Here is a 21672-nt window from a genome sequence, read left to right as displayed (position 1 = left end):
GCGTGAGTTGGAAAATACAATCGCAAAATATTGGCTATGCCAAATGTCATCGCAAAGAGCATTTAGTTGCAATATACCATTGCCGTGAGATTTTCCGTTAATTATAAACGGAAATGCCTTTCGAGGAGAGAAAAAGAATAGATTTGCCCTTGACTGAATGTTGGTTTAGGCACTAATTGGCCGTGGGACTTCTGTAGCCGATTTTGGCTCTAACTTACATCTCAAGTTGTAAAGCTTCCGTTGGCCTTTCCGAGAACTCTTGTGCATTTAGTTACATCTCAAGGGTCTGTCTATTTAACTAACTGTTGACAGATTTTGTTTGATCGGTTTGATTTTGAACCAATCAATAGCTGCCATGTATACTGTTGATTTAAAACACTCAAAGCTCAATAAACAAAATATGAATTGGCATCTAAAATGGGTCTGCATAGCGTCCCGAACCCAGTAACATACAAACGGCTGCAAAGATCAAAATAAAAAAAACATAGGAATCAAATAAGGCCAAACAAACACCATTACATTTGACACAAAATTATAGTAAAAAAAAAAGAAAACAATATAGCTGGCGATGGATACAATTAGCCTTCGGAAAAAAGGCCTAGCATCATTTTGTACTGAAAATTCTATATATTGCGCAGGATGATGTCAGCACGTTGACTGGGCTTGGCTTGGCTAACGTGGTTTGCCACGTAGGACAAAAACATCCACATGGCATGCTACGTGGATCACTTAGTTTGACTGGGATTATGTGCACAACTTCCTATTGGCTAGCGAAGGGGTATGACTGGATCTAATCTCGGTCGTTCATCTGAGATCGGACGGTGGGGTGCCTACCTTGGCTTCGACTCAGGACGGCGACGACGACGAGGTCGGGACTACAACAAACAACCAGAGAAGGACGACGATGATGACAACGCTATAATGATCGGGGCACTCCGGTGAGCGGTGGAAAACGGTCTTAAAGCATCGGGGAGTCTGTTTGATGGACATGTCGGTGTAAGAGGGCGATGGAGTGGCATGGCGATGGCAAGCTTCAACGGTATGGCTTCAGTGACGGTTAAAGTTCTGTGCGGTGGCTGGACTTCAACAGTAAGCGACGGACAGTGATGAGGCAAGGTTGGTGAGCCCGAGCGTGAGGTCGGATGACGTTAGGGAAGGTTGGAGACAGTGAAGGAGGCTCGGTGGAGTCCGGTGGCATCTCGTGAGCTCTCGGATAAGTAAATTAGCTAATATTGTTTCCATATTAGCTAATTTACTTATTACCTAGCTGACTTATTAGGAAGTTCATTAATACTAGTGTTTTCATATCAATTGCTGACCTATTAGGAACGTCATAATCTATATTAAATAGCTGCCATATATATCTCAGACATTGTCTATATGTATACACCTTGCCGATCAATGTGATCCATTGCATGTTAATCCCAAATTACCTGCCTTCACCCTTTTCTCACTACCATTGGCGTAGCTCCCGGTGACCCAAGCAGCCAAGCCCAACCTAGCAACCCAAATCTAACACAACAAATCAACAAATAGTGGCACAATGCCAAACAGTGGACAACCAATGGTCAATCGATCAATCTCCAATTACCCTAATGTGCAACTACACCTTGGTGGCCCAATGCCCAGACGCACACACAAGATGGAGGGCAACGATAATGAGCCTAGTGGCGGCGCGACAGGGAGAGACGACTTGAGCGCTGGCAGGCGTTGCTGCGACGACACTAATTTTTTTTTTACTATGCACACCCATTATTAAAATATTATGCTCACCACCACTCATAGTCCAGAACAACTCAAATACACCTTGATAAGTCTTCTAAGCCTTCACATATTTCCACACTACCCACTTAGGAGGATAAATAACCTTCGTTGCAAAGTGATAGTTGAATGTATCTGCTAAAATTTGGTATAGAAATGCTTATATGTTGCATCATTTGCAAGATCATACTGATATCGGTTTTTCTCAGCAGCAAATTCTTCATTGAACCATGGCTTCAATTAATCATTCACTTGTTCTTGCTCAGACACAAAGTCCTCATCATCTTCTTCTTCATCTCCTTCTTTTTCTTCCTCTTCTACGGATGGTACAACTTTTCCTTTTTTTGACTTCAGGAGCAAACATGTCCAAATGGGCCTGTCGAGCTGGCCCGGTATGGGTCTGGATAGGCACGACCTAGCTAAGGCACAGCCCGACAGGTCCGACTAAGCAAACAGGTTGTGTCGTGCCGGCCTGTGTACCGGATGTGCGTTCCACGGCACGGCCCGTGGCCGAACGTGCCATGCCAGGCCTACCCAAGCACTGTTGCAGTACGGTCGGCCTGACAGCCCGACGAGCACGGCGTGATGGCGGGACTGGGCAACGTCGCGGTGGCAAGGCGGTGCTACACGGTAGTGGGTGGCGGCGCAAGGGCGGGGGCAGGAAGCCGGGCGACGCGATTGGGCGGGATGGTGCAGCCAAGGTCTGGCGGGTGGGGCAGTAGCGCGGGGGTGGGGCTGGGCGGCCAGGCAGGGTAGGGCGGGGCGGGGAGGGGCGACGCGACCGGGCAAGGTGGGGCGAGGTGGGGCGGCACCACCACCGAGCGTGAGCGGTGCGGCCAGGCGGCGCTACCGGGGCAGGGCGAGGGTGGTCGGGGCGAGCCGTGCCCGTGTTGTCCCGTCTAAGCCGAGCCGGCCGGGTCGGCACGTCGTGCTGAGACGTCGGCCCAGGCACGACCCTACTAGTCATGTCACGCCGGCTCAACCCTTCTCATCTCGAACCGTGTCGTATCTAGACCGTGTCTACAATATCATGCCTCAGATCAGCTCAATAGATACAGCCAATTTAGCCAGCACTATTGACGAGCCTGCAACCATTTCATAGATGGTCTGATCATTATCGTTGCTGTTCGTCATCCTCTTTTTCATTGGAATCATCAACATGAGCCGCTTCTTTGGCTTTCTCTTAGGTGCAGGAGGTTACTACCAGCTGCCATTTCTTTGCTGCTAGAAGAGATAAAATAGTGATAAGAATTGAATCTAGATGAAAAGAGGCACACAGCACCAAGAGGAAACTATTTTTTTCTCGTACCAGGAAGATATTCCTGACAATCGCTGCTTGAAGGAAAAGAAAGCATTAGCCGAGGTGAGAAACCCAATATCGGAGATCCTCTCGTCAAGGTGATGTTGGCGAGGCTGATCGCCGTTGGCGGTGTGGAGGCTTCAGGTGATGATCCCTTGGTAAGCGCAACCTTAGAGAAATCTAGGATCAAGATCACCGGCAACAGATGGATCCTGGTCCCTGCAGGCCGGGATGCTTGCCCCTAAAAATAATAATAATAAAAGATCACCGGCAACGGATGATCCCCTCCTTGGTAAGGAAAGTGTTATACCGTTAAGGATCCCCTCCCTGGTAAGTAACGGGTACATGCCCCTCCCGTCCATGGTTGCCATAGCACATGACTTCTGCATCCATGGCAGCACGCTCGTCTGGCCGGTAAGACGCTGCACAACCTTGCACCATCTCTCAGTGGTAGCACCCGACGGTGTCATTAGGCTCTTCAACTAAGACATGTAATTAAATGATGTAATAACTATGAAAAATACTATTGTAAAGATCACTCAAGTTGAAAAATATCATCCACGTCTATAACAGATTATTTTTATAGCTGATGATATTTTTTAATATAAACTTTTTTAATGGTATGTACTTAACTATTTCAATAACTATTTGTGCCAAGTTCCGGATCTTTTGCAATTTGAAGGAATTTTTAGTTTTTACCTCTATTGAAAAATTGCTTGGTGGCGATGAAAATGATAAAGTGGAAGTGTTGATTGATAAGAAAATGATCCAGCTTTGATCCTCGACCTCAAACTCTTATGAGGAGTACTTTCTATAGTGTTAGCGTTGACCTTTCAAGCGTGGGTTGCATTGTTTGGCAGAACAGCTTCTCGGCACCTACATTCATCGGACAAACAGAAATATACTTGGTTTAGTCCAGTTCAAATATCAGTTTTTTACCGGACGGTCACACTTACTTCATCTTGCTAACACATGCGTTAGAAAAAATATAAACCACTAATCATATTAGCAATTCACTAATATGGGTTATCTACTTAGTTTTCTAAACTATATCACACATACTAACCGTTTTGTGATCCAATATAAAAATTTTACCGACATATATATATATATATATATATAGCTTACCAGTGTTACATATTTACGTTGAGATTTGTACGAGAGAAATAAATAAATAATTGTAAATAAATAAAAAATCAATTAATAAATAGATAGATAGACATACCGCCAATATAAGACTTCTATCCACACTCGTTACCCTTTTCATCCAGACGCACAAGCCGACGAAACAAGCGACATCACCCTCGAAAGGCTATCAACACCAACCCCGGAGAAGAAAATCACGCGCCGGTCCATCCATCCAACCATCCATCCACATCCCCTCAGCTGATCTCACCCATCCAGATTCCAGAGGCGAGGACTCCGCTCTCCTGTAAATAACCGGACTGGTCGAGTGAAAAGTGAAAAAGTCATAACCGCTGACGTGGCATCTATCACAGTCACCTCACCCACCCACTGCCTAGGCCGCCTCTTCACCACCCCAAAGCACCGCGTCCCGGGACACCCACGAGCTTACCCGCACCCACCGCTACCACGGCCCACCAGTCATACTCCCCAACCTGTCCCCCACCGACCCCACCTCCTCGACGCGGCGGTATATTACCCGTTCGCCCCCAAATTCCTCCCTCCTCAGCTCAGGCGAGGAGCGGAGCTGAGCAGAGACTCGAAATCCCGACCCCATTTCCTCTTCGGTCCACGCGGAGATCGCATCACCGGCGGCGAGGCCGATGGGGTCCGTTCCAGAGGACGCGGCGGGGGCGGTGTTCCGCTCCAAGCTCCCCGACATCGAGATCCCGCGCCACCTCTCCCTGCAGGCCTACTGCTTCGAGCGGCTGCCCGAGGTGGCCGCCCGCCCCTGCATCATCGACGGGCAGACGGGGACCGTGTACACCTACGCCGATGTGGAGCATCTCTCGCGGAAGGCTGCCTCGGCGCTGCGGGGGCTCGGGGTCGGGAAGGGCGACGTGGTGATGAACCTCCTCCGCAACTGCCCCGAGTTCGCCTTCGTCTTCCTCGGCGCCGCGCGACTGGGCTCGGCCACCACCACGGCGAACCCGTTCTACACGCCGCACGAGATCCACCGCCAGGCAGCCGCCGCGGGGGCGAAGGTGATCGTCACCGAGGCCTGCGCCGTCGAGAAGGTGCGCGGGTTCGCCGCCGAGCGCGGCGTCCCCGTGGCCGCCGTCGACGGGGCCTTCGATGGCTGCGTCGGGTTCTGGGACCTGATGGCCGGCGCCGAGCCGCTCGCCGCCGACGAGGAGGTCGACCCCGATGACGTCGTCGCCCTGCCCTACTCGTCCGGCACCATGGGCATGCCCAAGGGTGTCATGCTCACACACCGCAGCCTCGTCACCAGCGTCGCGCAGCAGGTGAGGCAGAGCTTCCGCACTGCAACCGCTCCATCCCGTTAGCCAGCTGCTGCGCCTGTGAGGAAAATTTTCTTTTGGGGCGTAGAATATTTTGGAGGATTTTCCCTTCTGTGCTGCTTCGAAGTAGCGGCGTCCTTTCCAGCTCGGGAGCTTCCTTTCTCTCTCGCTTTTTTGTCGGCGCCAGGCGAGTGATCAATGATCATTTACCACCGCGTCGGCCATTAATGGGCCAGACGGCCTTTCACACCTATGGCCCACGTGGCAGCGACACTAGCGCTAGCCAGCCAGGCAGCTGTCCGATGATATCGTGATCCGCGTTATGATCCGTGCTGGCGCATGATGGGATTCGTTCGTGGTACAAGCGGTTTAACGTTCGAGATTCTCGTTCGGCTCGTCTCTGACTGAAATTTTGCGATGGCATCTGCAGGTGGACGGCGAGAACCCGAACCTGTACTTCGGCGACGAGGACGTGCTGCTGTGCGTGCTCCCGCTGTTCCACATCTACTCGCTCAACTCGGTGCTGCTCGCCGGCCTGCGCGCCGGGTCGGCCATCGTCATCATGCGCAAGTTCGACATCGGCGCGCTGGTGGACCTGGTCCGCGCGCACGGCGTCACCGTCGCGCCCTTCGTGCCGCCCATCGTCTTGGAGATCGCCAAGAGCCCCCGCGTCACCGCCGACGACCTCGCGTCCATCCGCATGGTCATGTCCGGTGCCGCGCCCATGGGCAGGGACCTCCAGGACGCATTCATGGCCAAGATCCCCAACGCCGTCCTCGGGCAGGTTCGTGCCACACTCACCCCCTCCCCCCTCCTGATCACGCACCCTGTTCAATGATACTGCTGCCGACCAAATACCAAATGCCACTTCCATGCACGTTCACGGCACCAGTGCAAGTTTGAAGGATTGGGCAGTGACCTCAGAGATGCGGAGGACCATTGCTTATTAGGACTTGTGCGTGTGTGATTGATTTGTTCGTGGGCGCGCTATTGAAAAGGATTGGTAGACTAGGTGGGTGGTAGCGTCGAGCTTTCGGCTTTTTTTGCTGCGATCTGCCACCATTTGGGATTGGCCGCCCGGTTGCTTGAGCTGCTTGTTAAGGCGACATCTCAACCACGGGAGCACACACCTTTACGCATCGAGGCGCCTGTGCTCTGTTCGTGCTTCAGGGAGGTGCAGGGTTAGTGTGGTGAAAGGGAGGAAGCTCATGCCAAACCCATGATTTCGGTTGCCGTCTCCCGAAGAAAGCATTTCGATCAACTACTCTTTCGGTGGGCACGCCTCAGCACTGGTGCCGGCGCACCACCCCATGCTTGGTTTGTCACTTAGTTGCACGAATGACATAATTTCTTTGTGAAGACGTGAATGGTGTTTGATTTGATTCCGAATCGTAAACTGGAACTGGATCGCTGAAAGTCGCCGTTCGTTTTCATCAGGGCTATGGGATGACCGAGGCAGGGCCTGTGCTGGCCATGTGCCTGGCCTTCGCCAAGGAGCCGTTCGAGGTCAAGTCGGGCTCCTGCGGCACCGTCGTCAGGAACGCAGAGCTGAAGATCGTCGACCCCGACACCGGCGCGTCACTGGGCCGGAACCAGCCGGGAGAGATTTGCATTCGCGGAGAACAAATCATGAAAGGTACCGTCGAATCGTTGCTCTCTTCTCTAGCACAAGTAAATTACTCCACGTCGACATGTTGGTGCATACAGTTGTGTGCTGCTTGGATCATTGGTGGGTAGTGTTTAGTTTAGGCCCCGTGGCTTTGGAGCCGTCACTGGCCGATAAAGAAATCATCCCTGAATGTGGGTTCAGGTTCACGTTTGGTCTATGACTCTTGTGTTGCTTAACTGACGGAAGGAAAGTTGTCACGACTAGTGATGGGCACAACAGGACAAGCTTTGCTGGTCCACTAGCACGTAAACTAATTTGTCTTTGCTTTGACATCAGTCGTTCAGCTCTAGGTAGCACAAAAAAAAAATCGTTTGCTTTTGTGAGTACATGGGTATTTTTGTAATTGGTTTGGTGTTGAACAATTGGCCCTTTTCTATGTGAATCGTTCCAGTTTCAGAAAAAGCTGCAGAACTTATAGGAGTATTATATAAACTCAAGCAATTTGAGAAGAAAAAAAAAAGGAATGCTTTCCCATGGGAACATGTGCTCCTTTTCTGCTGGAACATCATTCTAGTGTTTCTGTTTGGTCTCTACCAAAAAAATGGACTAATCCAAGTAGTAGGTAGTTGTGCCAAAGCTTCTCACATTGACACACCAAATGTTTTTGTTAGGTGCATGTCCAATTAGATAGTTGGTACTTGGTAGTCTACTTGTTCCGGCCTAACTACCACAGACCCACGATCCCCTTCTGGTACGCGTGTCGTTCGCATCCGTTTCCATGGTTGTTGGTAGTCATGGAGGCACGTTGGTAGCAGATGATCCCCAGGTTGCCAAATAGCCATCACGACAACACAGTTCCGGAGAAGAAGCTGAGCAAAAATGGGGAAGAAAAAATAGTTCAGAGGTGAAGACGCCATTCATCTTAATCGCTATCTGCAGCACATCTTGGTATCGGCGCATCGGGTCCATGGGTTCTTTGGTTGGAGACAGGCGCCGCTTGTGCTTGTATGGGTATGCATGAATGCATGTCGAGAAAGCAAGCTGCCAGAAGTGAATGATTCGGACCAAACCCTTGTTTGGGTGGTTCTCACCTGCCTAGACCTAAAATCAGATTGACGCTTAGCGTGTGTATAGTCTGAGCACACCTGTGTGTGTCAATTAAACTAGCTGCTTCTCCTGACTTTGGCATGTGCCTCGTTTGAGATGAGGCACTCAGGCAGTGTAGCAACTGGCTGGTCTGTGGTCACCCAAGTGCATATTACTTGATTGGAATCTTCCACAATATCTGTCCTTTTCTTTCTCCTTCATTGCCCCTGCATATTGCATTATTGGTGTAGTTCTTTTCGTAAGCATTTTGATATAATTCTTGTCCCTTCAGTAAACGAGAAGGTATCGATCCATCCTTCCACTTTACAACTACACAATTTCTACATGTCAAAATAAAACTACTCCATAAAAGATATGGATGTTAGGATATGATCAATATGTTGCTTTCGGCAGTAGCTGTCGGCAGGCGACCATAAGGACAAGACCTTGTAGAAATATCCAAGATTTCTTGAGTCTTGACAACATATTTTTAATATCTAAATGACGAGAAATGGAGGCAATGATCTATGGGTTACGTTGATGGCAAGCTTTCACCAGCTTAACTTATATCTACCTAATTTTAAACTTGAAGTTGACTTCCACGGCTATCTTATATATAGCATTTCTACCGAAAGTTTCAATTCTTTGCTTGGACTATCTGCGTTTTTATCTTAGCACTTACATACATTTACTTGTAGTTATCATATTAAAGCCTAAACGTGCATCAGAATGTTTGAAGGCTGTATGTTTCATGAACATTACTAAAACCAATGATCTGCAGGTTATCTGAATGACCCCGAGGCGACAATGAACACCATTGATAAGAACAGATGGCTGCACACCGGGGACATTGGTTATGTTGACGATGACGATGAGATATTCATTGTCGACAGGCTCAAGGAGATAATCAAATACAAGGGTTTCCAAGTACCTCCTGCAGAACTTGAGGCCCTTCTCATCACACATCCTGAAATTAAGGATGCTGCTGTTGTCTCGTAAGTTTATTCACTTGCTTAAATCATCAGTTGATGTCAGATCAACATGTTCCATGTCATATTAAAGTCACAGGATTAAATTCTTCTGGGATCGATTGCAGGATGAAAGACGAACTTGCTGGTGAAGTTCCTGTTGCATTCATTGTGCGGATCGAAGGTTCTGAGATCAGTGAGAGCGAGATCAAGCAGTTCGTGGCAAAGGAGGTAATATCAAGTTTTCATCTTTGAAAATACCTAATATATGGTGTCACAGAAAACACAATCAATAGAGTCATCGCATCTCCATGCATGTCTAGAAACATCATCTTTTAAAAATATGACTGAAATGGTACATCATGTAAAAACAAAATGCATCAGTTCACATACCTATGCCACTTAAAACTTTGAAAGGCAAAGTACTATGATCCAGTTTTCCGAAGTGTTGAAACCTCCCATTTTGTACAATGTTACAGGTCGTGTTCTACAAGAGGATCAACAGAGTTTTCTTCACGGATTCCATTCCGAAGAATCCTTCGGGCAAGATCCTTAGGAAGGACCTGAGAGCGCGGCTTGCCGCGGGCATTCCTAGCAGTGACAGCGCACAGTCCAAAAGTTAAGTCTGATATTTATACTATTTTTTTTTTAAGTTTCCATATCCTTGTCAAAAATCATGTAATATTCTTCATGAGATGGCAATAATACATATATAAAGGCCACACAATCGATTCTTTTAGATGGGTAAGGCATACTTTGTTTGTTCGTCCGGCATATGTATTGTATCATGTATAGATACCGTTTTTGACAACAAAGGCTGATTATAATGTTTCGACATGGGAAAACCCTATTTCCATTACAAAATAATGGAATCCAGTCTTACATCCATGACTTACAGCAGCAGATGACTAGAAATTAGAACCAGAAGTAACGATGATACAAATCATCACCTAGTCTGACAAGCAGAAGTTCGATAAAGTTCATGCAGACCAAAAGGTAACAGAAACAATACTACCGGGAGTTCATAGATAACAAAAGGATAGCAACCATGAATAACAACATAGCTGAACCAAATTTCGGAGCAAGGGACTAGTTGGTGGTATCTTCATTCACCTGCAGGAGCGGTTCATCTTCCATTTGCCCATCACCAGGTATGATCAAGTGGCCACCAGCCTGAGAACTTGAGGAATGTTGCTGGTTAAACAGAATCTGCGTCATCGTTTGTAGAAGATCTTGAGCACCATGCAAGAGATCTTTTTTGCTCATGTCTTTAAGCAAATCTGCTCAAAATTTCAGAAAAGAACACGCATGAAAAATTATTTCCTTTGAATAAATCAGCTTCTTTTCAAAGCAAGCTTTATTTCTAGCCTTCCAAATGGCCCAGTAGATCACTGCGAGTCCAATCACATAGAATGTTTTGCCATTGGCCAAATGAGTATTTATCCACAAGTAAAACTGATGAAGAGAATTAGGTATAGAATCGGCATCAATACATGTAGCCACATAGCCCCAAGTAACCTTAGCAATGGGACACAAAGAGAATTAGGTATAGATTCGGCAACGTTTGGAGCTAGAACTTTGCAGGAATTGGTATAATTCCTCTAGAATCCTACAGGAATCTTCTATTCCAATTTCCAAATGGAATGTAGTTTTAGGAATTGGGAGATGAACTAAAGTTATGAAAGGCCAACTGCAACAATCTCAGACCTTACAGCAGCCAGTAATTCCTGTTTTTTTAGCAGAACTACAGATAAGAGTTGATGTGCACACTGCAAATACATACAGATACACTGGAGTACATACTCATTTTTTTTTAATAAGAGTACATATCATGTCTTACTAACATAACAAATCTAAGAAAAGCACAAGAAAAGAAAATAATACATACGGGAGTAGACCCCACCTTCACAGCCCAAGTTACCCTTCATCTGGGCCTGCATTTCTTCATGGCCCAGCGTTAGATTCTTCTGAAGAAACCCAGAGACATCAGAGAAACACGCGCGGCCCAGTTTGCGCTGTGGGCGTCGCTAGTGCGCGGCGTATGGCCGCGGCAGCTGCGACGGGTAGAGGCGGAAGAGGTTGCGCGCGGAGACGGCGGAGGCGACGGCGGTGCCGGCGGCGGCGAGCATCCCCAGCGCGAGGCTGCCGGCGATCTGCTCGCAGAAGCGGGTGTAGATGTTGCAGAGCTTGGTCCACTGCACCGCGTGCGCGCCCTCCAGCGCGATCATGCACGCCTGCGTCGCCGCCACCGTCGCTGCGAACGTCGTGTACGCGCACGCCTGCATCAGGCAGCCACCCACCATGCCAAAATAGTCACACCCTAAAAAAACACTCTTGCAAATGTGATGTGAATGTTGCACAGCGCATACATCACAAGGATGAACGATGAAGCCTCTCGTGGTCTTTGCCTGTGGGTCTCCTTCAATTAACCGAGCAATTCAATTTATCAGGTTTTTTTCTTAATTAATACAGTAAACAGTTTTAAACCTATCATGGTCGTTCCATATCATTTGTGATATATCATTGCATGCGTGCAAAGTTTGCTAGTGATATCGAGGAAACAAAGGCTCAAAATTTAGGATTATTTTCCTTTCAATTTTTTTAAAAGATTATTGGCAAACCGAGCAATTTGAATTGTTGTGGCAGTGGCGGTGGTATTTATGGTTTAAGCTTGTTGATTTTTGTTGCTGTAGTTCTGTCCTTGTGGCGTGTCCAGTAGCAGTGTTTTTATTTAGAAAATCTGTATGCTGTATACTGTAGCTGTGGTTGTTAGCAAGGTCCATCTGCAGCAGGCTGCTCGGTCTGTATGTAACTGACTCGAGGTGTGTTGTATTGTATGGCTTTCATCACCTTGAGCAATCAATGTGCTCTGTCCTACTGCTGTTCACGGCCCCAATTGAAATCCTACTGAGATCAAGAACCAGCTGCGATCACATGGCCGGCGTACCATGTCGCAACCACATGAACACGCAAACCTGCTCTAGAATTATTGGACGGATGGTGAAGCATATATAATTCCATCCTTCGCGTGGAACCGCCTCTATTGATGACGATCTTGATGTGCCTAAATGAGAGCACAGTGATGCTGATGCAACAAACGCTACCTCCATTTTTTCTCAAATCTCAATTATGTCTGTCTTGGTGTACTAATGATCACTGTCGTTACAGTACTTAGTACTCTCTCCGTCATAAATACACATTATTTTAGATAAGATATGATCTTTAATATATAATTTTAACTATTATTTTTAATAGAATATATTTATAAAATTTATTAAATTTGTGATAATATGAAAATATTTTTTTAGATAAAACTACACGTATGGTTTTAAGATTTTCAAATTAAATATTTTAAAAGTTATTGGTAGTCAAAGTTTAAAAGGTTAACCAACTTTTTTTCAAAATGTTACGTATTTATAATTGGAGGGAGTATTTGGTAACGGCAGTAGCATTTCAGAGCAGCTGCAAGCATGGGAGTGGCAAGTGTTGGGGTAGAGTAGAGTGATATGATGCCGTCTCCTACAGGTAACACAACTGTGTGAAAGGAGCCTCCCAAAAAAAATGAAAGCTTGCTGATTACAAGTATTCCAAAGTGAATTAGTATTTCGATTGAATCATTTGATAGCTCAGTACTATCAGCCAAAGTCGTTTGATAACTTGAGAACGGTTATACGTGTCAAGCAGTTAAGCCCCTTTCAGAGCATGGTGAGTTGATGATGTTCATGTTAACTGACAAAAATGTAGCACAATGAATGAATAAATCCTACGAATCAATGGCTAGCCGCCTTGCCATGTCAACGGTTGGATGCTCCACTATCAACAGGCCCTTGTTTTTTTTTAACCGAAGGTAAAATAGAGTTTGATTTCCACAAATTTCATGTTTTGTGGGTCATTTATGCGTATTTTCGATTATGATTCCGGGATTTGATTACGTAGTAGTTGAATTGCGAGCCTTGAAATAACAAAAGAGAAGCATGCACTTTTTCTCCTATCGGAAGCTGGAGATTCTTAGAAGCGAAAGGAGGAATGAAAGGCTTCCTTAATTTCCAAGGAGATCATCAGGTACAGAGAAGTTGTTGAGGTTACCTTGTCGAGCAGGAGGCAGGTCCAGGCCAAGGCCCTGCTGTTCCGGCAGGGGCTCACGGCGAAGCGGCGGCCGAGGTAGAAGCACTTGAGCAGCTGCAGAAGGTGGTACCCCGCCGCCGCGCCGGCCGCCACCGCCAGCACCCTGCAGAGGCACGCATAACGCACCGCCATGCAGATGCACGGGACACACGTTCATGAGAGTTTGAGATGAACTCGTGACGATCACATAAATCAAGGCCCACGGAGACAGCAGCGACGCGCTCGGCCGTCGACGAGCTTACCAGAGGGCCTGGACGTCCTTGACGGTGGCTTTCTTCCTGACGAGCAGCACCGTCTCCGTCTGCGTGCTCAGCCCCACCAGCAGCGCAGCCGCCGCGGCCAGCGCCGCGCACGCGCCGCGCAGGACGCCCTCCGCCTTCACCTCCGTTCCCCGAGCCGCTCCCATCGAATCGATGTCGCTGCCTCGCCGTCTGACTTCCCCGCGTGCCGCTGACGCGTCGAGCGCCCCGTGTTTTTTTTTTTTTTTGCCTCGCTTCCCAACGCGATCGATGGAGTCCTCTCCGCGCGGCGGGGCGGCCGGGTCTTATAGGCACGGCTCGCGCCGGGTGGTGCTCCGCGACACGTACCGCGACGTGCCTAGCGAACAAACTGCTGGTACCAAACTTGGTACCACTACCGCAGACGGCTTCTTTGTCGAGTGTCCCAGACTTTGCCGCGTGCTTTCTATCGGGCACTCGGCAAAGAGGCTATTTGCCGAGTGCCAGAGAGAAAGAACTCGGCAAACATCTGGCACTCGGCAAAGAGGCTATTTGCCGAGTGCCAGAGAGAAAAAACTCGGCAAAAAGGCTATTTGCCGAGTGCCAGAGAGGAAGAACTCGGTAAACATCTGGCACTCGGCAAAGAGGCTCCTTTCCCGAGTGTCATTTTTTGACACTCGGTAAACCCTATTTTTTTCACTTTTGACCAAGTTCGTGGAGGCTATTTGCCGAGTGTCAGAGAGAAAAAACTCGGCAAACATGTGGCACTCGGCAAAGAGGCTCCTTTCCCGAGTGTCATTTTTTGACACTCGGCAAACCCTAATTTTTTTTTTCACTTTTGACCTCCAAACTTTTTCTGCAGTCCTCATACAATACCTGGTACTCCATGTTCTAATGTGGCACATTTCTCAGACTTTTTCTATATTTCTTTAATTTATTTCAATTAATTGAATTTTCTTGGATAATTCAAATTATAACTGCTAGTCATTCGAATAATGAAAAAAAATGAATGGAAAAATGATATTCATGTTATTTAGTATAATGTGAGGCCGTATCCAGGAACAGACCACCAATTTCGAACATCTTGTTCACGAAACATGACCACGAACTTACGGTCGAGTTGTTTTTAAATTGTATAAAAAGCAAACGAAGTCCGAAAATCATGAAACTTGTCAAGATGTCATGATATCATATGTGGAGGCTGTGATAAAAATTTGAGAAGGTTTTGCGCAAGTTGTCACGTACGATGCTTGCAAACCGAAGAATCTCCGAAGAAGTTTACCGCAAGTTCGTGGTTTGCAAGCATCGTACGTGACAACTTGCGCAAAACCTTCTCAAATTTTTATCACAGCCTCCACATATGATATCATGACATCTTGACAAGTTTCATGATTTTCGGACTTCGTTTGCTTTTTATACAATTTAAAAACAACTCGACCGCAAGTTCGTGGTCATTTTTCATGAACAAGATGTTCGAAATTGGTGGTCTGTTCCTGGATACGGCCTCACATTATACTAAATAACATGAATATCATTTTTCCATTCATTTTTTTTCATTATTCGAATGACTAGCAGTTATAATTTGAATTATCCAAGAAAATTCAATTAATTGAAATAAATTAAAGAAATATAGAAAAAGTCCGAGAAATATGCCACATTGGAACATGTAGTACCAGGTATTGTATGAGGACTGCAGAAAAAGTTTGGAGGTCAAAAGTGAAAAAAATAGGGTTTGCCGAGTGTCAAAAAATGACACTCGGGAAAGGAGCCTCTTTGCCGAGTGCCAGGACGTCTGGCACTCGGCAAAGAATTTTAATTTTTTTTAAAAAAACCCCTCTTTGCCGAGGGTCAGATCGGGGCACTCGGCAAAGAATTTTTTTTTTTAAAAAAAGCCCCTCTTTGCCGAGTGCCAGATCGGGGGCACTCGGCAAAGGGGGGATTTAACCCACGCCCGCGCCAGCCGCCCCCGCGCCAGCGTCGCGCCGCCGGGGGAGGAGGAGAAAGAGAGGAGGAGGAGGAGAGGAGGAAGGAGGAAGAGAAGGAGGAGGAGGAAGAAGGAGGAAGGAGGAAGAAGGAGGAAGAGAAGGAGGAGGAGGAAGAAGGAGGAAGGAGGAAGGAGGAAGAAGAAGGAGGAGGAGGAGGAGGCGCCCCGGTCGCCGTTGCCACGTCCCCGACGCTTCCCCAGTCGTCGCCTTGTCCATCGGCGCCCTGGCCCCTTCACCACCGCCGCCCTACGACGCCCACTAGGTATGCCATACCGTCGTCGTCGTAGTAGTATTACTAGTAGTTGCGGTAGTAGTAGTGGTAGAGTAGCAGTGGTGGTAGTCTAAGTAGTCGTAGGAGTGGTTGTGACATTGTTATATATATGTGGTTGGATATAATCTTGTGCATGTCGGCCATCGTGCCGTTCATATATATGTGCATGTCGGCCATCGTGCCGTTGGTTTTCTTGCAGGTTTTGGAAACCTCACCGTGCAGGGGAGGTGCTGCCGAAATTTTGTATTAACAGTTTTATGTTTCTTTTTTTGCAGAGAAGAGCCAGTCGGAGCGGCGCCGGAGAACCTCGGCGACCCCTATCGCCTTCCTTGCCGCTGCGGGTCTGCCTGCACCGCGTCGCCTCGCCACTGCACCGACCCGCCACGGCCCCGCTAGCCTGACTCCACCGCCACCCTAGGTATAACCCCTCTTTCCGTATCATGGTCGTAGATCACGTAACCCAGTTAGGCGTCTCCCGTTCGAAAGAGATACGGTTCGAAAGAGATACGGTTGACATTCCCGTGACAATCCTACGGCACCTTCCGTTCATACCGAGGATCCAACGGCTATACATGACCGAGGAATCCGCGAAACAGATGACATGGCACAAAAATGGCAAACGATACAATCCTGACAGGATGGTACATGCATCCGATGGTGAAGCATGGACCCACTTTGATGGCATTCATCATGAGAAAGCTAAAGAGGCTCGTAATGTACGTGTTGCGCTGGCAACAGATGGGTTCAATCCTTATGGAATGATGGCTGCCCCATACACATGTTGGCCCGTGTTCGTTATCCCCCTCAATCTCCCCCCCCCCGGCATATGCTTTCAACGACAGAACGTATTCTTGTCGTTGATAATTCCTGGACACCCGGGGAATAATATGGGTGTGTTCATGGAGCCCGTGATTGATGAATTGGTCCGTGCTTGGGAGGAAGGGGTATGGACATACGACCGAGCTACAAAGAAAAACTTCAAAATGCATGTTTGGTACCACTACTCCCTGCATGACTTCCTGACGTATGGGATATTCTGCGCCTGGTGTGTTCACGGGAAGTTCCCATGCCCAGTATGCAAGGAAGGTCTGAGGTTCATTTGGTTGCAGAAGGGTGGCAAGTATTCATCGTTCGACAAACATCGGCAATTCCTCCCTCTTGACCATGCATTCAGACGAGACATCAAGAACTTTACGAAAGGTGTCGTAGTGACAGACCCTGCACCACCGATAATGACTGGTGCCACGGTTCGTGAACAGATAGATGGTCTCGTGGTCAATCCAGAAGGTGGTTTTGTGGGATATGGTGAGCAACATATGTGGACTCATAAGTCGGGCTTGACTCGGCTCCCCTATTTTGATGACCTTCTCCTTCCACACAACATTGATGTAATGCACACTGAAAAGAATGTTGCCGAGGCACTTTGGGCAACAATCATGGACATTCCTGACAAGTCAAAGGACAACGTTAAGGCTAGAGTGGATCTGGCAACGATATGCGATAGACCAAACCAACATATGAAGCCTCCTAGTCGCGGCAAGACATGGAGAAGGCCTAAGGCCAATTTTGTCTTGAGCAAGCCCCAAAGGAGGGAAGTACTAGAATGGATCCAGACGTTAATGTTCCCTGATGGGTATGCAGCTAATCTGAGGAGGGGAGTAAACTTATCTACTATGCGAGTCTTAGGGATGAAGAGTCATGACTACCACATATGGATTGAGCGGCTTCTTCCGGCGATGGTTCGAGGCTATGTCCCTGAGCATGTCTGGCTAGTGCTGGCAGAGTTGAGCTATTTCTTTCGCCAGCTTTGTGCCAAGGAGTTATCTCGGACCGTGATTGCTGACTTGGAAAGAATGGCACCTGTGTTGCTCTGTAAGTTGGAGAAGATCTTTCCACCCGGCTTCTTCAATCCGATGCAGCATTTGATTTTGCACCTCCCGTACGAGGCACGAATGGGGGGGGCCCGTGCAGGGCCGTTGGTGCTATCCAATCGAGAGATGTCTAAAGGTTCTTCGAAAGAAATGTAGAAATAAATGCAAAATTGAGGCTTCCATTGCAGAGGCATACATTCTGGAGGAGGTGGCGAACTTCACAACAACATACTATGGTGACAACCTCCCTAGCGTGCATAATCCACCCCCTCGTTACAATGCTGGCGAAAATGAATCGAACCTCAGCCTTTTCCGAGGCCAACTCGGAAGCGCAAGTGCATCGACCCCCAAGACCTTGAATCATGAAGAGTGGCGCCATATCATGCTATACGTGTTGACCAACCTTGACGAAGTGGCGCCGTACATGCAGTAAGTTCTCAACGAACTTGTTAAATACGCCGTCACTATTCTGCATCTAACCCCCTTGTTTCTCGTTGGTACAGGGAATTTCTTCATGAATTCTGGCGTCAATCAAGGGATCCTACCCCGCAGCAGGTAGATACCCTTCTTAGACAGGGTGCGGGAAATGGAATGCCCGATTTCATTTCTTGGTTCAAACGGAAGGTACCGTCCAATTTAGCTCGTACTTAGTTTGACATTCTAAGTTACTCGTACGTGCGAATAATATAACGATGTATCCTGCTTGAGCTTGCAGGGCCAGAGGGATGCGTCTATGTGTGCCGAGTTGAGACAGGTTGCCGATGGCTTTGCCTATAGGGTCAGGTCATTTTCTGGTTATGACGTGAATGGATATCACTTTCGCACAACAAGCTACGAGCAGAGTCGGCCCAATCGAAGAACCACAAGTTCCGGAGTTTTTACGCCCGGCGTTGATGAGGTCGAGTATTATGGAAGAATTGAAGAAATATACGAACTCAAGTTTCATGGTTCCAAACCTTTTAATCCCGTCATATTTAAATGCCATTGGTTTGATCCTGAAGTAACGAGACGGACATATTGTAATCTTGGGCTAGTCGAAATTCGACAGGATTCCGTCTTACCAGGAGACAATGTCTATATTGTGGCCCAACAGGCCACGCAAGTTTATTATCTCCCATATGCGTGTCAAACCATAAGGCATCTTAAGGGTTGGGATATTGTGCACAGGGTATCGCCACACGATAAAGTGCCTGTCCCAAACGATGAAGATTACAACTTAGACCCAAACACATATGACGGAGAGTTCTTTCAAGAAGAGGGACTAGAAGGGAGGTTTGAGATAGACTTAACCGAAGCGATCGGAATGGAAGTAGACAATGAAACGGTTATTGAAGAGGACGTTGGAGATGAGGTGCAAAATGTGAAGGACTTACAAATGCTTGAGCGATTACATTTAGACAATGACAATGGCAACATTGCTCATTCGGATAGTGTTGATTATTTCGACATGATTGATAGTGATGATGAGACTTATGATCCAGCTAATCCCGATCATGAAGATTATTTCTAATACATGTAATACTATGTTATTTTGTAATTACGTTTTGTTTATTTTGCATCTCTTTCTAAGTACTTCTTGTTTATCTGTGCTTATTGGTTTACTCTTTTTAATTGCAGGTGATTGAACAAAGATGGTGGGCGGTGGGATGAGGAAGCTAACGTCCTTGTACCGAAGGACAATGACCGCTGCACCGGGGCAGAGTAGGAGGAGGAGCAGCCGCCGGAGGGAGTCGTCGCTTGCCGCCCCGTCGCGTGAGGAGGAGGAGGAGGAGCAGGTGCCCCAGGAGGACACCGAGGAGGCGCAGGAGGACGCGCAGGAGGACGACGAGGAGGCGCAGGAGGACGCGCAGGAGGACGACGAGGAGGCGCAGGAGGACGCGCAGGAGGACGACGAGGAGGAGGCGACAGCAGGGGGTTCCGCTTCCTCTAGTTCGTTGAGCGTCTACTTGCGAGGTCCCGCGAGCCTCCCTCAGCGACCGATACCTCGTGAGAGACGCCCGCTGATTCGACCCGAGGGGGAAAAGTAAGTAACTTTAGATGTTATCACTACTTTATATGACATGTTGAAAATCAAAATAGAAAATAATAATTTTTCTTAATCACTTGGGCAGGAACTGGACGATTGTGGCGAGTGGAGGTGCTCACACACGCCAAGTCAATGGCATCCTCGGTCTTCTGTGCAAGGAGCACTTCCCTGGCCTGGTTGAGTACGCCGGAGTGACGGGGCCGGCCTACTCGTTTGACCACTACGCCGCCGCCCCTGATGCTGCAGATCGGGCCCACAGGGTATTCAACAACAAGGCGGAGCGGGTGAAGCAAGAGCTGTGGGTAAGTCTTCCTCGCACTACATTGCTCAATACATCGTATTTATTGGACATTCTTGAAATAATGAATGGATACATCGTGTTTGTATGCAGGATTTCTTTAGATGCCAGGACGGACATGAGGCCAGGGCGGATGCGGTGGCTACCAAATGCTGCAAAAAAACTCGTCGTGGACATGCATTACGAAGCGCGCATCCAGGCCATCGTAACTTACCACGGGACCGTCGTTGGAACGAAGGTCACCAAAAGGGACGCAAGAACCATGACGCTGACCCGGGACCAGTACCTGCAGGTAAATACAGAACATTAATACTGATTCCTTTTGAGATTAAGTAGGCTTAATTTCATCTTCTGATATGTCATGTACTGGATGGCCTGTAGATGATTCCTTATTGGTGCGCCGCGCATCCCTAGTGCTGGGAACAGATGGTGGACAAGTGGTGCTCACGTGAGTGGGAGGAGACGCACAACTTGTGCCGGGAGCGGCGTTTGATGATGCCAGGTGTAGCACACCATCAAGGCAGCCGTAACCTCAGCGGATACGCACAAATATGGGTACACGAATTCATTTATTTATTCTAACGCTCAATTCTGCATTATTTCTAATCATCTTGCTGTTTTTCTCGCAGTCGGCGTCACATGGTGGCCAGCCTTGCTCCATCTTCAAGGCATTTGCTATGGCCCACAAGGGCAAGGCGACGTCCGACGTCGACTACAACCCGGAGGACGGGCCCGAGGCGTACAGCAATGCGACCATCCACAACCGCCTTAGTGAGTACACATCGATGGCAAGGGAGGTCCATGGGCCAGAGTACGATCCGAGCACCGAGGACCTTGATGGAGAAGTCGTCATGAGGGTGGGAGGAGGCAAGAAGCATGGGCGATACTGGATTGGCGACGGCGCAATCGACTCGGCCGCTACTCCCAGTCTCTCCCAGATTCGAGCAAGCAGCACGAGCACGAGCCCGGCCATACGACCTCGGAAGGACACTTCACACCACCGGGTGGAGGCACTCGAGGTTATTCCTGGTTTATTCGTCGTTCATTGGTTTTTTCATACCTTTCCTTTGCATTATTGTAACATTAGGGTGAATATATTGTAGGCCCAGCTGGAACAAGAGAGGAGGATACGGGAGCAAATGCAGGCGACGATGGAGAGGGTGGAGGCCGAGCGGGAGGCCGAGCAGCGGAGGATGGTGGAGATTCTTCAGTACATGCAAAGTATTGGCGCCGCTACGGGTGTAGCTCCGCCACCTTCGCTATTCGCTCCACCTCCACCTCCTCACTATTCTACTCCTGTGAGTATAAATGTTTTAGTTTGTATGTTCATGCTTACGGTCAAACCTAGTGGAGTATGAAAGTTTTATTCATGTATGGTATATATTTATCTTGTCTCACACATGCAATCTCTTCTCCTTTGTGCAGAATCAATCGGCGGCATCGAACGATCCTCATGCTTCAGCGAATCCTTCACCAAATCAGTTTCATTGACCATCTTGGTGATGATACTTGTGGTTGTTAATGGTACTTCTATTTGCAATTATGGTTGTAGATGATGGAGCACTTGGATTACTTGTGAACTTATTTGTGATATATTGTGAGACATGTGACGTTTGTGATATATATGTGGTGTTGGTGATATATATGTGCTGTTGATGATATATATGTGATGTTGGTGATGTTTGTTATATATATATATATATCTTCTATTTGTTTGGATGGGATGTA

General features: G+C 47.8%; 2 protein-coding genes and 2 long non-coding RNA genes across 4 annotated transcripts; 2 read left to right on the top strand and 2 right to left on the bottom strand.

The window, feature by feature from the left end:
* Nucleotides 1–2886: 2886 nt before the first annotated feature.
* Nucleotides 2887–4565, bottom strand: LOC133927156 (uncharacterized). The gene is made up of 4 exons (XR_009911272.1): nucleotides 4287–4565; nucleotides 3761–3937; nucleotides 3071–3543; nucleotides 2887–2982 (listed from the first exon to the last, which is right to left on the bottom strand). It is a non-coding gene; the product is annotated as an uncharacterized LOC133927156 (long non-coding RNA).
* A 141-nt stretch (nucleotides 4566–4706) lies between these two features.
* On the top strand, nucleotides 4707–9995 carry LOC133927154 (4-coumarate--CoA ligase 4). Its single transcript, XM_062373461.1, has 6 exons — nucleotides 4707–5490; nucleotides 5918–6271; nucleotides 6925–7123; nucleotides 8964–9177; nucleotides 9279–9381; nucleotides 9630–9995. The coding sequence occupies exons 1-6, from the start codon at nucleotides 4849–4851 to the stop codon at nucleotides 9771–9773; spliced, it is 1656 nt and encodes a 551-aa protein (XP_062229445.1). The 5' UTR covers nucleotides 4707–4848; the 3' UTR covers nucleotides 9774–9995.
* Nucleotides 9996–10752: 757 nt separating this feature from the next.
* Nucleotides 10753–13780, bottom strand: LOC133927155 (CASP-like protein 2C1). Its single transcript, XM_062373463.1, has 3 exons — nucleotides 13518–13780; nucleotides 13237–13378; nucleotides 10753–11429 (listed from the first exon to the last, which is right to left on the bottom strand). The coding sequence occupies exons 1-3, from the start codon at nucleotides 13679–13681 to the stop codon at nucleotides 11178–11180; spliced, it is 558 nt and encodes a 185-aa protein (XP_062229447.1). The 5' UTR covers nucleotides 13682–13780; the 3' UTR covers nucleotides 10753–11177.
* A 5788-nt stretch (nucleotides 13781–19568) lies between these two features.
* On the top strand, nucleotides 19569–20424 carry LOC133925978 (uncharacterized). The gene is made up of 4 exons (XR_009911042.1): nucleotides 19569–19643; nucleotides 19732–19948; nucleotides 20038–20236; nucleotides 20326–20424. It is a non-coding gene; the product is annotated as an uncharacterized LOC133925978 (long non-coding RNA).
* Nucleotides 20425–21672: the final 1248 nt, after the last annotated feature.

Source organism: Phragmites australis, chromosome 8 (assembly GCF_958298935.1).
Source record: "Phragmites australis chromosome 8, lpPhrAust1.1, whole genome shotgun sequence".
Lineage (NCBI taxonomy): Eukaryota > Viridiplantae > Streptophyta > Magnoliopsida > Poales > Poaceae > Phragmites > Phragmites australis.
The sequence above is the reverse complement of the archived record's forward strand: the minus strand, read 5'-3'. Positions and strand labels throughout refer to the sequence as shown.